At 56.9% G+C, this 10,726-nt stretch overlaps 1 protein-coding gene across 1 annotated transcript in view; it reads right to left on the minus strand.

The window, feature by feature from the left end:
• The window catches only part of GPR108 (G protein-coupled receptor 108), a 16,177-nt gene extending 9,489 nt beyond the window's left edge, over positions 1-6,688 (minus strand). Inside the window, exons 1-7 of the mRNA XM_026658168.2 lie at positions 6,549-6,688; positions 3,967-4,086; positions 2,865-2,915; positions 2,156-2,253; positions 1,392-1,522; positions 648-730; positions 135-206 (exon numbers count right to left, since the gene is read on the minus strand). Coding sequence (XP_026513953.1) covers positions 135-206; positions 648-730; positions 1,392-1,522; positions 2,156-2,253; positions 2,865-2,915; positions 3,967-4,086; positions 6,549-6,662 — 669 coding nt within the window. The 5' untranslated portion in view covers positions 6,663-6,688. The remainder of the gene's footprint in view (positions 1-134; positions 207-647; positions 731-1,391; positions 1,523-2,155; positions 2,254-2,864; positions 2,916-3,966; positions 4,087-6,548) is intronic.
• Between the last annotated feature and the right edge of the window lie 4,038 nt (positions 6,689-10,726).

The following is a 10,726-nucleotide window of genomic DNA, read 5'->3' on the forward strand; positions in this document are numbered from 1 at the left end:
GCTGGTGGGGGGATGCCAGGCCAGATGGGCCCACAGGTCTGAGCTGGCAAGGGGGGAGGGAACACAGGGGAAGAACACGAGCTGTTGGCTTGTTCCAGGAAGGCCCTTCCTCCATCCAGCCGGGCGACACTTACGCTGAAGTTGTAGGAGTCGTTCACGTTCCCTAGATCTAGGACCAGATCTTCCCCTCTGTGGCTGGAATCCGGCTGCACAAGAAAGGCCAGTAAGGATCAAAGCACACAGAGCTGGAGTCGCCTGCCACACGTGGGAGAGGAGGAACGAGCGGGGTTTGCTCTGCCCGGGGATCACCCACATCCTGGCTTACCGCCATGCCGGTGGCTCAGCCGTGCTACAGTTCCCAGCTGCTGGAGTGGGGGCTAGGGCTGCTTGTCATGCCGGCGCGAGCAATGACCAGGACTCTATCGCTCCCCGCTTCCCATCCAGCCACTGGCTCCCCAAAGCCCTCTGAAGTCTACCCCTCTCCCCAGCCTCTCTGCCGCACAACAGGCAGCTGGCACCCTGGGCTCTGCAGAGAGAATGGCGCTGGAATCGGGAGGCGGCAGGCGCCGGCTGGGTTGGCGGAAGCCTGGTGATCTGTCACAGCTGCCTGGGAACCGCCCTCGGCTCAGTCCCTGAAGGGCATTTACCTGCTTGGCTTCGCCTTCTGTCTTCTTCTGGGCGTTGTCCGCATCAGGCGCTTTACCAGGCGCTTCCGGCTGTCCTTCTGTGCCTGGAAGAACGAACACACCCCTTCGTCATGGACTAGATGCCGTTAACTCCAGCTCCTGCTGATGAGGCTCAGGCTGGGAGTCCCTCCCCCACCGCCCGCCTCCTTTCAGACCCTTGCATCCGCTGCTCCCCCAAAAACCAACACCCAACACAATAGGGCCTCCATCGCAGCTGTGACTGGGACAGAACTAATATTATTACACAGCACATATTATGGGATACTTGACATTAACTCCAGCCATCTGTTGGGCCAACTCCGACAATAACGACCTGCCTCCTTGGAATGAAGTAGCCTCAACGTCCTGTCCTAAACATGAGTGCTAGTGCTGGGTGGACTATTAAATAGCTGCCACATTCCACCCCAGAGATGGCTGCATTTCAAGCAGTGGGATCCCTCTACATCTGTAATCTGGCCATGTTCCCCCTAGTGCTTTGAGATCCTTGGAACAAAGGTACCCCAGCAGCACACCGAATTACATATTGAAAGCATGGGGCAACGCTAGCGGGATCTGATGCGCCTGCCGTGTTAAGCAATTAACTGCAGCGCTCTCGTTAGGGAGAAAACTAGCCCCTTCTCGAGCAGCATGGAGAAGGCTGCTTCACTCCGGGCAAGTAGGAGACAGCAAGACCTGGGTGTCTAAGCCGCGTCCAGTCTCCCTCACCTTTATTGGCAGCAGCCTGGTCCTTGCTATCGTCGGCTGGTTTCGGATCCGAGCCCCCATTCTGCACCTCAGGGAGCAGACCGGCATAAATCTGCAGCTTCTTCTGCTCTCCCAGCTTCCGCACTTGAACCCTGAAAGGACAGAACCGAGCGTCAGTACAGGGGGCGTGACACAACGGAGACGGGTTCGCCTCTGGAGAGAGGGGGCGGGATCAGTTATGCAAAGGATCATTTAGTCGGTCGCTGGGGGCCAGGACTCCTGGGTTCTGTTCCTAGCTTTGGGAGAGGGATGTGCGGGCTAGTGTGGTTATAACTGGCAGCCAGGACTCCTGGGTTCTACTCCCAGCTGGGAGAGGGCTGGGAGGGTCTAGTGCTCAGAGCAAAAGTAGCAGTTTGATTTATCTGCTGCCTTTTCCATTTCACTGTGTAACCTCCTGTTACACGAGGATACATAAGAGCACCTGACTGATCTTCTGTCTACACATTAATTTATACACCGTTATCACATCTCCTTATTTATTCCCTCTCTAATCCCAGTCATGGCTCACACGGTTCTCACATACCACCTGATATCAGGGGTGGTTGCAGGCAGCGCTGTTGACAACATAAGCTGGCTGCATATTTGCTAGGGGCTGCTCTGATCCCTGGACCCGAAAGAGTCTAGGTACTAGGCTAATTTGCCATTAATGGCTCCAGTCGATTGAGCGGGAGGCCAGATGAGGAGTCCAATGAAATATATATAAGCGCAGACAGAATTTCACTTGCTTGTTCTGTTTGACGTCAATGAGGAAGAGGATTCGCGACTCCGCTCCGTTTTGTTCCAAGGTGCAGTTATGAGATTCCTTCCCCTGCAGAGAGGAAAACTGCCCCCCAGTCAGATCAGACAAAAAACACGTATACAAGCTCTCTTAATTCCCACCATCTGGATTTACAGTAGGCCCCAAATCAGGGCCCTGCCGCGCAAGATGCTGTACATAGTAAGAGACAGTCCCTGCCTCAGAGAGCTTACAATCTAAATAGCCAAGACACAGGGAAGGAGGGGATGTAACACAACAGATCAGTGGCACAGCTGGGAATAGAACTGAGGTCCTATCAACGTCTAGGCCAGAGCTCTACCCACTAGGCCCTGCTGCCTCTCCAAGGGACTGATTCACATTCACTTCCCCTAGAATCAGTCTTTCCAGTGGCTCCCAGAGGTAACTGATGGCAGATTCCGGACATTCCCCCTTCCGGATTCCTTTGCAACAGCCTAGCCCTAGAGAACCCGTCTGGGTTCCATGCGGTGAAGCCAGTCAGCAGTGCTCAGGGATCGGCCAGAAGGGGTCACTCAAGAGCAACACATCACCCATTGAGCAGGACTTCCACACACACGCTGCCTCCCCCCCCCCCCCCGAAAACAATCCCCCTCCAGAACACCAGCGCTTCCCAAACAAACTCTGAAGCGTTCGCGCACACACAGAGAATGGCAACTCACTGGGTACGAGAGGGCCTCGCGAATCCTCGTCCTGGACAAGCTGAAGCCAACCTGGAAAGAAAAAGGATTCATCTGTTATGACCAAGCCCTTCTCTGCACCAGCCAGGGGCAGATCCCTGAGCCTTTGGCAGATGGGGAAGGCTCAGGTGGGGCAGGACACAGAAGCTCTGCCAGGGGGGCAGCCAGCCACGGTGTCTCCCATACAGCCCATGAAGATGCCCCATGACACAGTTACGGCCCTCCAGGCCAGCTCGCTGATCAACTCCAGCAGGCACGAAGGTATCCGGCTACTTGGATTTCTTACCAGATGGACTGAGTATTGGGGGCTGTCCGTAAGTTACTTGACCAACCTCAAAAAACGTGTTAAGACCCACCCACCCCCTGGAACACTGAAACCCGCCAAATTAAGGACCCACTCAGCCCCTAATGCATTACGGATTTTATGGACAGCCCCTTGGAGGGGGAGCTCTGCTGGCTGCTCCACTGCAGTCACAGAGTTAACTTGGGCTCTTATTCGGGTGGTTGCCTCTACCCCCCTCCCATCCACACACAAAACCTTCCCCCAGCTGGCCTGGCTGAGGGTATAGGCTAAAGCCAGGGATCTGATCTGTCTTAGGTACTTAAATGACCCCCCCACACACACTAACACACACACGCGACCTCACAATATTTCATGTATTTAACCTCCCAAGTGCTATTAATGTCCTTTTTTTTTTTTTTTAGTATCTCTCTGGGCCTCTATTCTCCATCCAAGTGACTTGCCCAAGGTCACACGGGAAGTCGGTGGCAGAGCACAGCACTGATCTCCCAGTTGTAGGCTAGGGACCTGGGCCATTCTTCCTCTGCCTGATTTGAACCCAGGACAGCAGGTGTCTCAGGCCTGAAGTTTAGCTCAACCCAACCATCTCTGCTCCCAGTGGTGAGAATGCTAGATTCATTGCAGGAGCGCCCCGCCGGTGTGAAGCACCCTGGCACGGTGCCATTCACACCCACACCCGCTGTCCCCTTGGGAATCACAGGGGGGCGGAGGGTGGTCGCTCCCTGGCGCGCACCACGAACTACTATGTGACTGAGTCCTCCTGAGAGGAGCCGCGGCGTTTACCCAAGGCTTGTCCTGCTTGGCGCTGACAAGGCCGAGATGCAGCCGGCTCACGTTCACCTCCAGGGAGCCATTCGCGTAGAAGCCGAAGGTGTTCAAATGGATGTCAGCCCTCTTCTCGCCCTGAAATAGACGAGGCAGGAAGCCATCATACGACCAAGCCCATTAGACTGGCTAGCAACAGCAGCAAAACACAAGGCAGGGCTCCTCGCCACTCCCATGAATGGGAAACAAGGGACAGCCCCACGCAGCAGCCTACACCCAGGGGGCCAAGCCTCGAGGTGTCCTTTTCAGTCACGCTGGTGCAGCCAGCCAGAGAGATGAGTGGCACGGGTGGGGCCCAGCACGCCTCTTCCACCCTTGGCTGGCCAGATTCATCTCATCTCGCAAGCTGCAGAAGCATCAGAATTGCTTCCCTTTCAGAAGAGGAAGTGACTCCAGAGGCGCAGGGTGAGCAGAGGCTGGAGCAGGAGTGAGATGAGCGGTTTTGGGATCCAGATCACGTGTCTGCATCAGCCAAGCGCCATTTCATCACACAGGGTCACCTGGGACGTGGCAACATGGTGACCCGTAGGGAGGGGACTGCTCTAAATCTAACCCAGCCCACAAACTGCAGTGATGGGCTGCTCCCGTTGACACAGCTGATTCAACCAGTTCATTGCTCAGCCCCAGACAGGCTCAGAGCGGGACTGAGCCCAGGATCTGAGCCATGTTTTTCTTCTGGAGAAGGGAGTCAGCTGTGACGCTGCCTAAATCAAAGCCTGAGAACTGAGCACTCCTCCCAGCCCCTAGGTAAGCTCACACCTGGATCCAAGCTTCCTAGCCAGCGCCGATCTCTGTTAAGGGGGCAAATCAAATCCCAGACACCAGCACTCCCTCCAAGCGCACACGAATGTTAGACCTGAGCTCTGCTCTGTTTGTAATTAAAATAATAGATCTCCTGCCCCAAGGAGATCAGACTGGGTTGTGTGAGAGGAAAGGGAGCAGTGGAGGGAGAAGAACAGGTTTAGGGGATGGGGGGGGGGGGGGTGGGGGGGGTAGAAGGGGGGGGCAGCCGGGGGGAATGAGGTGAGAGCAGGACAGTGTCTTCATCCAGAAGATTTGGAAAGAAAGCAACCCCCCCACGTAGCCCATGAGTTCACTTGATCATTTAATTGTGTTATCTAGTGTCCCGGTGAACACACGTTATTTGCGTTTCAGTTGCTAAATAAACATTATCTGCATACTGAAATGAAACAGAAAGCTTGGAAAACCTGGCTGACACCCTTCTCAGCTGCCCATGCCTGAGGGTCCAACCCCCTGTTCCTTATCTGGGCTTCCACACAGCAGAAACGTTGGGCTGCCCTGACAGTAACCACAGCCCAGGCGTTGGACAATCAGCCTGTTATATCTTCATGTGACATTGTTTCAACACCTTGCAAACTCAGATCCGCTCCGGACTTCCCCCAGGCCTCATCTGGTGATCCCCCAAACACCAATGGCCTTGTCCACACAAGGGCCCCCAGCTACCCAGATCCCCATCTCGCCCACCGCTGCGTTCTCAGAGCATTTCCACCTGGAAGTCCAGGAGCTGCTGCGTTAGCGATCACCAAGGGAGGAGGTGGTCAGGGCCAGGCACCATGGGGAGGAGTGGCAGTGGGGGGAGGCGCGATGATGTGGAAGGGCCCAGGTGGATGATGGGGAAGGAGTAACTGAGGCAGGGAGGGGAGAGATGGAGGCTGGGGGGATCACGAGGTGCTGGGGAGAACTGGTGGGTCCTCGCCCTGGGCTGGGGAAGGCGAGGGAAGTGAGGGAGGGAGGGAGGGAGGACGGACTCAGGGAGATTCCCGGGGGTGTTCCGAAGGGTAGTTCAAGCCCCAGCAAGGGGGAGGGGGAATTAGCAGGGGTTTTTAGGAGGATCATGCAGGGAAGGCCCCAGAGTGGGGGGGAGGGGAAAGCAAGCAGCTCAAAGCCGGGGGGGAGGGGGGAATCAGTCCCATGCCAGCTGCGGGTTGTGGGGAGTCCCCAAAGCCCAGGCAGGTCGGTCCCATCTCAGGGTTGGATGGGGTTGGTCAAGTGCTGAGGACCAGGGAGTCCCATCCTGGGATTATGATCCCCCACCCGAGGGGGGTCCAGTCCTGTCCCAGGGGAGGGGGTTCCCAGCTCAGAAGTTGGTCTCATCCCGGGTGGGGGGGGGTGTCAGTCCTTTCCCAGGGGGTGGGAGGGGTCGGTGCCAGTACCCGGGGGGAGGGTCCGGTCCGGTCCGGTTAGATCCTGGAAGGGGAGTGTCCGGTCCGGTCCGGTTAGATCCTGGAAGGGGAGTGTCCGGTCCGGACCGATCCCTGGGAAGTGGGGAAGGTCCGGTTCGATCCCTGGGCGGGGGAAGGGACCGGACCGATCCCTGGGAATGGGGAGGGTCGGGTCCGGTCCGATCCCTGGGAATGGGGAGGGTCCGGTCCGATCCCTGGGCGGGGGGAGGGTCCGGTCCGGTCCGATCCCTGGGCTGGGGGAGGGTCCGGTCCGGTCCCTGGGAATGGGGAAGGTCCGGTCCGGTCCGGTCCCTGGGCGGGGGGGGGTCCGGTCCGGTTTCCCCAGGCCGCGCTCACCGTCAGCACCAGGCGGTGGATCCGGCCCGCGGCGCCCCCGAGCAGCAGCAGCAGCGGGAGGAGCCGCCCCAGCCCCCCCGAGGCCCCGGGCCGCCCCCGACTCCGGCCGAACATCCCTGGGCACCGGCTGGCCGCGCCGCCCCGCCTCGTCCCGTTCCGGCCACTCCGACTCCGCCCCCCCGCCTGCCTCCGGGTCCGCCAATCGGCGCGCCGCGACCCCGCCTCGCGCGAATCATCGCCCACCTCGTCAATTGCACCCGCCCCCTGCCGGGAAGGTCAACCAATAAAAGCGCGACGTCAGTTATCCCCGCCCACAGGCCTTGAGGCTGACAGGGAAACGCACCAATGGTAGCGTTTCCCAGGCTGCCTCGGGCTGGAACTCCATTTCCTATGATGCCTAGCGCTAGAAACGACATTTCCCATCAGCCCGAGGGGCTAGCCCTATCTTTCCCATGATGCCTAGCCACAGAGGCTTCCCCTTCCTGGAGATCATTGGCTGGAACTACAATTCCCAGCATGCTCTAGGACCTTTACCTTGCAGCCACCTGTTGGGTGGGGTATAGCAGCCCTGCTGCAACATGGGGCAGAGACTGGCAAAATCCCTAAGGCAGTGGTTCTCAAACTGTGGGTCGTGACCCCATTCTAATGGGGTCGCCAAGGGCTGAAGCCTGAGCCCCACAGCCCTGGGTGGTGTTGGGGTGTTGGGGTCTCAGGCGTCAGCCCCCTCTCTGCAGTGGCGCAGTCATTTTTGTTTTCAGAAGGGGGTCACGGTGCAATGAAGTTTGAGAACCTCTGCCCTAAGACAATAGAAAGGCTGGACCTGGGAGCCAGGACTCCTGGGTTCTAGGCCCAGCTCTGGGAGCAATTGCGGGGAGGAGTGGTCTAGCAGTTGGAGCCATGACTCCAGGTTCTAGGCCCAGCTCTGGGAGCAATTGCGGGGAGTTGGAGTTGGGTCTAGCAGTTGGAGCCACGACTCCAGGTTCTAGGCCCAGCTCTGGGGGGATTGGAGGGGGATGGTCTAGCACGGATCAGCAACGTTCGGCACGCGGCTTGCCGGGCGGGCCGGTTTGTTTACCTGCCGCGTCCGCAGGTTCGGCCGATCGCAGCTCCCACTGGCCACGGTTCGCCGCTCCAGGCCAATGGGGGCTGCAGGAAGCAGCGTGGGCCAAAGGATGTGCTGGCTGCCGCTTCCCGCCGCCTCCTTTGGCCTGGAGCGGCGAACCGCGGCCAGTGGGAGCCGCGATCGGCCAAACCTGCGGACGCGGCAGGTAAACAAATCGGCCCGGCCTGCCATGGGGCTTACCCTGGCGAGCCGCGTGCCAAAGGTTGCCGATCCCTGGTCTAGCAGTTAGAGCTGGGAGCCAGGACCCCGGGTTCTATCCTGGCTCTAGGAGGAGGTGTAGTCTAGTGGTTAGAGCAGTGGAAAGGTGGGGGTCAGGACCCCTTGGTTCTATTCCCATTAGATTTTCCAAGGGAGGGGTGGGGCTTCCCAGTGGGGTTCTGAGGCTCAGTATGTACGTGCCAGTAAAGATTTTTTAAGGCCTTGGCATAGACGCTGCTGGAGCCAGGTGAACTATGAACATGAATAATTCATCACAACTTGCCAAAATAGCAGGGGCTTTTCCATAACCACAACTGCTCGGTGCTGCAATTGTATGTCTCATCTACAAAGCTGCATCTGCACCGCACCCTCCTCACACCACGCTGGAGCCTTGGCTTCCAGCTGAGTCATAGGAGAGAGCACCTCTGACTACAGCCCAACACCTCTGCCTAACCCTCTTTAATTAATTCATGATTATTAGGTGTCTTGCAATAGCATTTGGAGGCCCCAACCATTTTGCTGGTGCTGTACAAACATCTAACAAGGAGACAGTCCCTGCTCCAAAGAGCTTACAGACCAAGACACTAGACAGCAGGTGATCAAATAAACAGCTGTCTGGTGAGGGGAGCACAAGCAAACGATGAGATGATACTGATTAGCATGAAAAACTGATCATTTCAAATCAGTAGCCTCATCCCATCACGCTTTTTATGAGCATCCCAGCAGAGAAGAATTTTAAGGAAGGCTTGGAAGGAGAAAATGCTTGGAGAATGCTCAAAGATGCTTGTGGGGGGAAAAAGTTTAAATGAACATTTAAGACTGCCATCATTTCTGGAAAGAGGATGGACTTGGTGTGGATGTGATACCTTGATACATTATAAGAGGTGATAGGTAGGGTGGGGTTAGGCCATGAAAGGGGTTAAAATGCAGACTAGTAGCTTAGCTTTCTCACTTTGGCAACACTCCTCTCGCTTGTTATGGCAATAAAGCAGCGCTGAGCTGAAAGCCAGTGGGATCACAGCTAGGGTTACCATTCATCTGGATTCTACCGGACATGTCCGGCTTTTTGAGTTTAAAAATAGCGTCCGGGGGGAATTTTTAAATGTCCGGATTTCTCCCCCCCCCCCGCCCCCCATGCAGAGCGCGGCATGGCTGACAGGGCAGCCAGTCGGATTGAGCCACTCGCACGGGACTCCGGCAGCCAGAGCCCCTCCTCCGCTTCCCCCCTCCTCTCCCCTGCAGCTTCAGATCACTCCCCTCCTCACTCTCCCCCCTCCCTGGATTCGCAGATCGCCGGCCATTCGCATCAGGCCTCCAGCAGTCTGGAGCTCCTCCCCCTGCTCCTCCTCCCCTGCTGCCCAGCGCGCCGCTCTGCAGCACTCTGCGAGGGCGGGAACCAGGCTATCTGAGCGGCACAGTAAGGGGGCCAGGGGGTCGGAGAAGGGGCAGGGGGGTTCTGGAGGGAGCAGTCAAGAGACAGGGAGCAGGGGGAGGGTTGGATGGGTCAGGAGTTCTGGGCGGGGGGGGTGTGGATAAGGTTTTGGGCAGTCAGGGGACAGGTAGGGGGTAGGGTCCTAGGGGGGCAGTTAGGATGGAGGGTCTCAGGAGGGGGCAGTCAGGGGACAAGGAGCAGGGGGGTTGGGAGTTCTGGGGGGGCTGTCAGGGGGCAGGGGTGGGGAGAGGGATCGGAGCGGTCAGGGAGCAGGGGGGTTTAGATGTGTCGGGAGTTCTGGGGAGGGGGTCTGTCAGGGGGCGGGGAGTGGTTGGATGGGGTGTGGGAGTCCCGGGGGTCTGTCAGGGGGTGGGGGTGTGGATAAGGTTTTGGGCAGTCAGGGCACAGGTAGGGGGTAGGGTCCTGGGGGGCAGTTAGGATGGGTGGGTCTCAGGAGGGGGCAGTCAGGGGACAAGGAGCAGGGAGGCTTAGGTAGGGGGTGGGGTCCCAGGAGGGGGCAGTCAGGGGACAAGGAGCCTAGGGGGGGTTGGAGGTTCTGAGGGGGGCAGTCAGGGGGTGGGAAGTGGGAGGGGCAGGGGCGGGGCTAGGGCGGGGCTCCCACCGTCCTCTTTTTTGATTGTTGAAATATGGTAACCCTAATCACAGCTAGAGCTGGGTGGGAAACTGTCCTGCAAGGGTCTGGTATTTTGAAATTTTTTCCACATCTTGATCTCGAATCAGGTTAAAAAGTCAAAATATCAAAAATTCATGGGATAATCCAAAAAAATATTGAGCCATTCAGTCAATCAGAACATTTTGCTTTGATAATTTAGAAGCGTTGCATCTGAAGAAGTGGTTTTTTACCCACGAAAGCTTATGCCCAAATAAATCTGTTAGTCTTTAAGGTGCCACCGGACTCCTTCTTGTTTTTGTGGATACAGACTAACACGGCTACCCCCTGATACTTGATTCCAATTTTGACCTTTTAAAAATAAATTTTACATTTTTTCTATAAATTCATGAACATTTCAAAATGAGACGTTGCTTGGAACTAAAAAAAAGAAAGTTTCATTTTGAAAATGTGGAAACGTCATAGACGCTGAGTTTTTAATCTGCCAGAGAGTGCTCTACCTGGCTCCACCCAGGCTCCACCCCCACCTCACCCCACCCCTTCCCCCAAGGCCCCACCCCACCCTGCATATGCCCCTTCATGCCTCGGCCATCATTCCAGAGGACATGCTTTCATGCTGATGACGCTTGTTAAAAATATAATGCGTTAATTAACTTTGTGACTGAACTCTCTCTCTCCCTACTCCCACCCCCATTTCTTTTTGAGGAGGCTCTGCTAGCACCCTTCTGGTAGTTAGCTTATAGTCTGTCGGCCTCCTCTCCCGGCTGCTAACCTCTCCTTACCTGGGTAGCTCC

This window comes from Terrapene carolina, unplaced genomic scaffold (assembly GCF_002925995.2).
Source record: "Terrapene carolina triunguis isolate 2854851 unplaced genomic scaffold, T_m_triunguis-2.0 Scaffold404, whole genome shotgun sequence".
NCBI classification, from domain to species: Eukaryota; Metazoa; Chordata; order Testudines; family Emydidae; genus Terrapene; species Terrapene triunguis.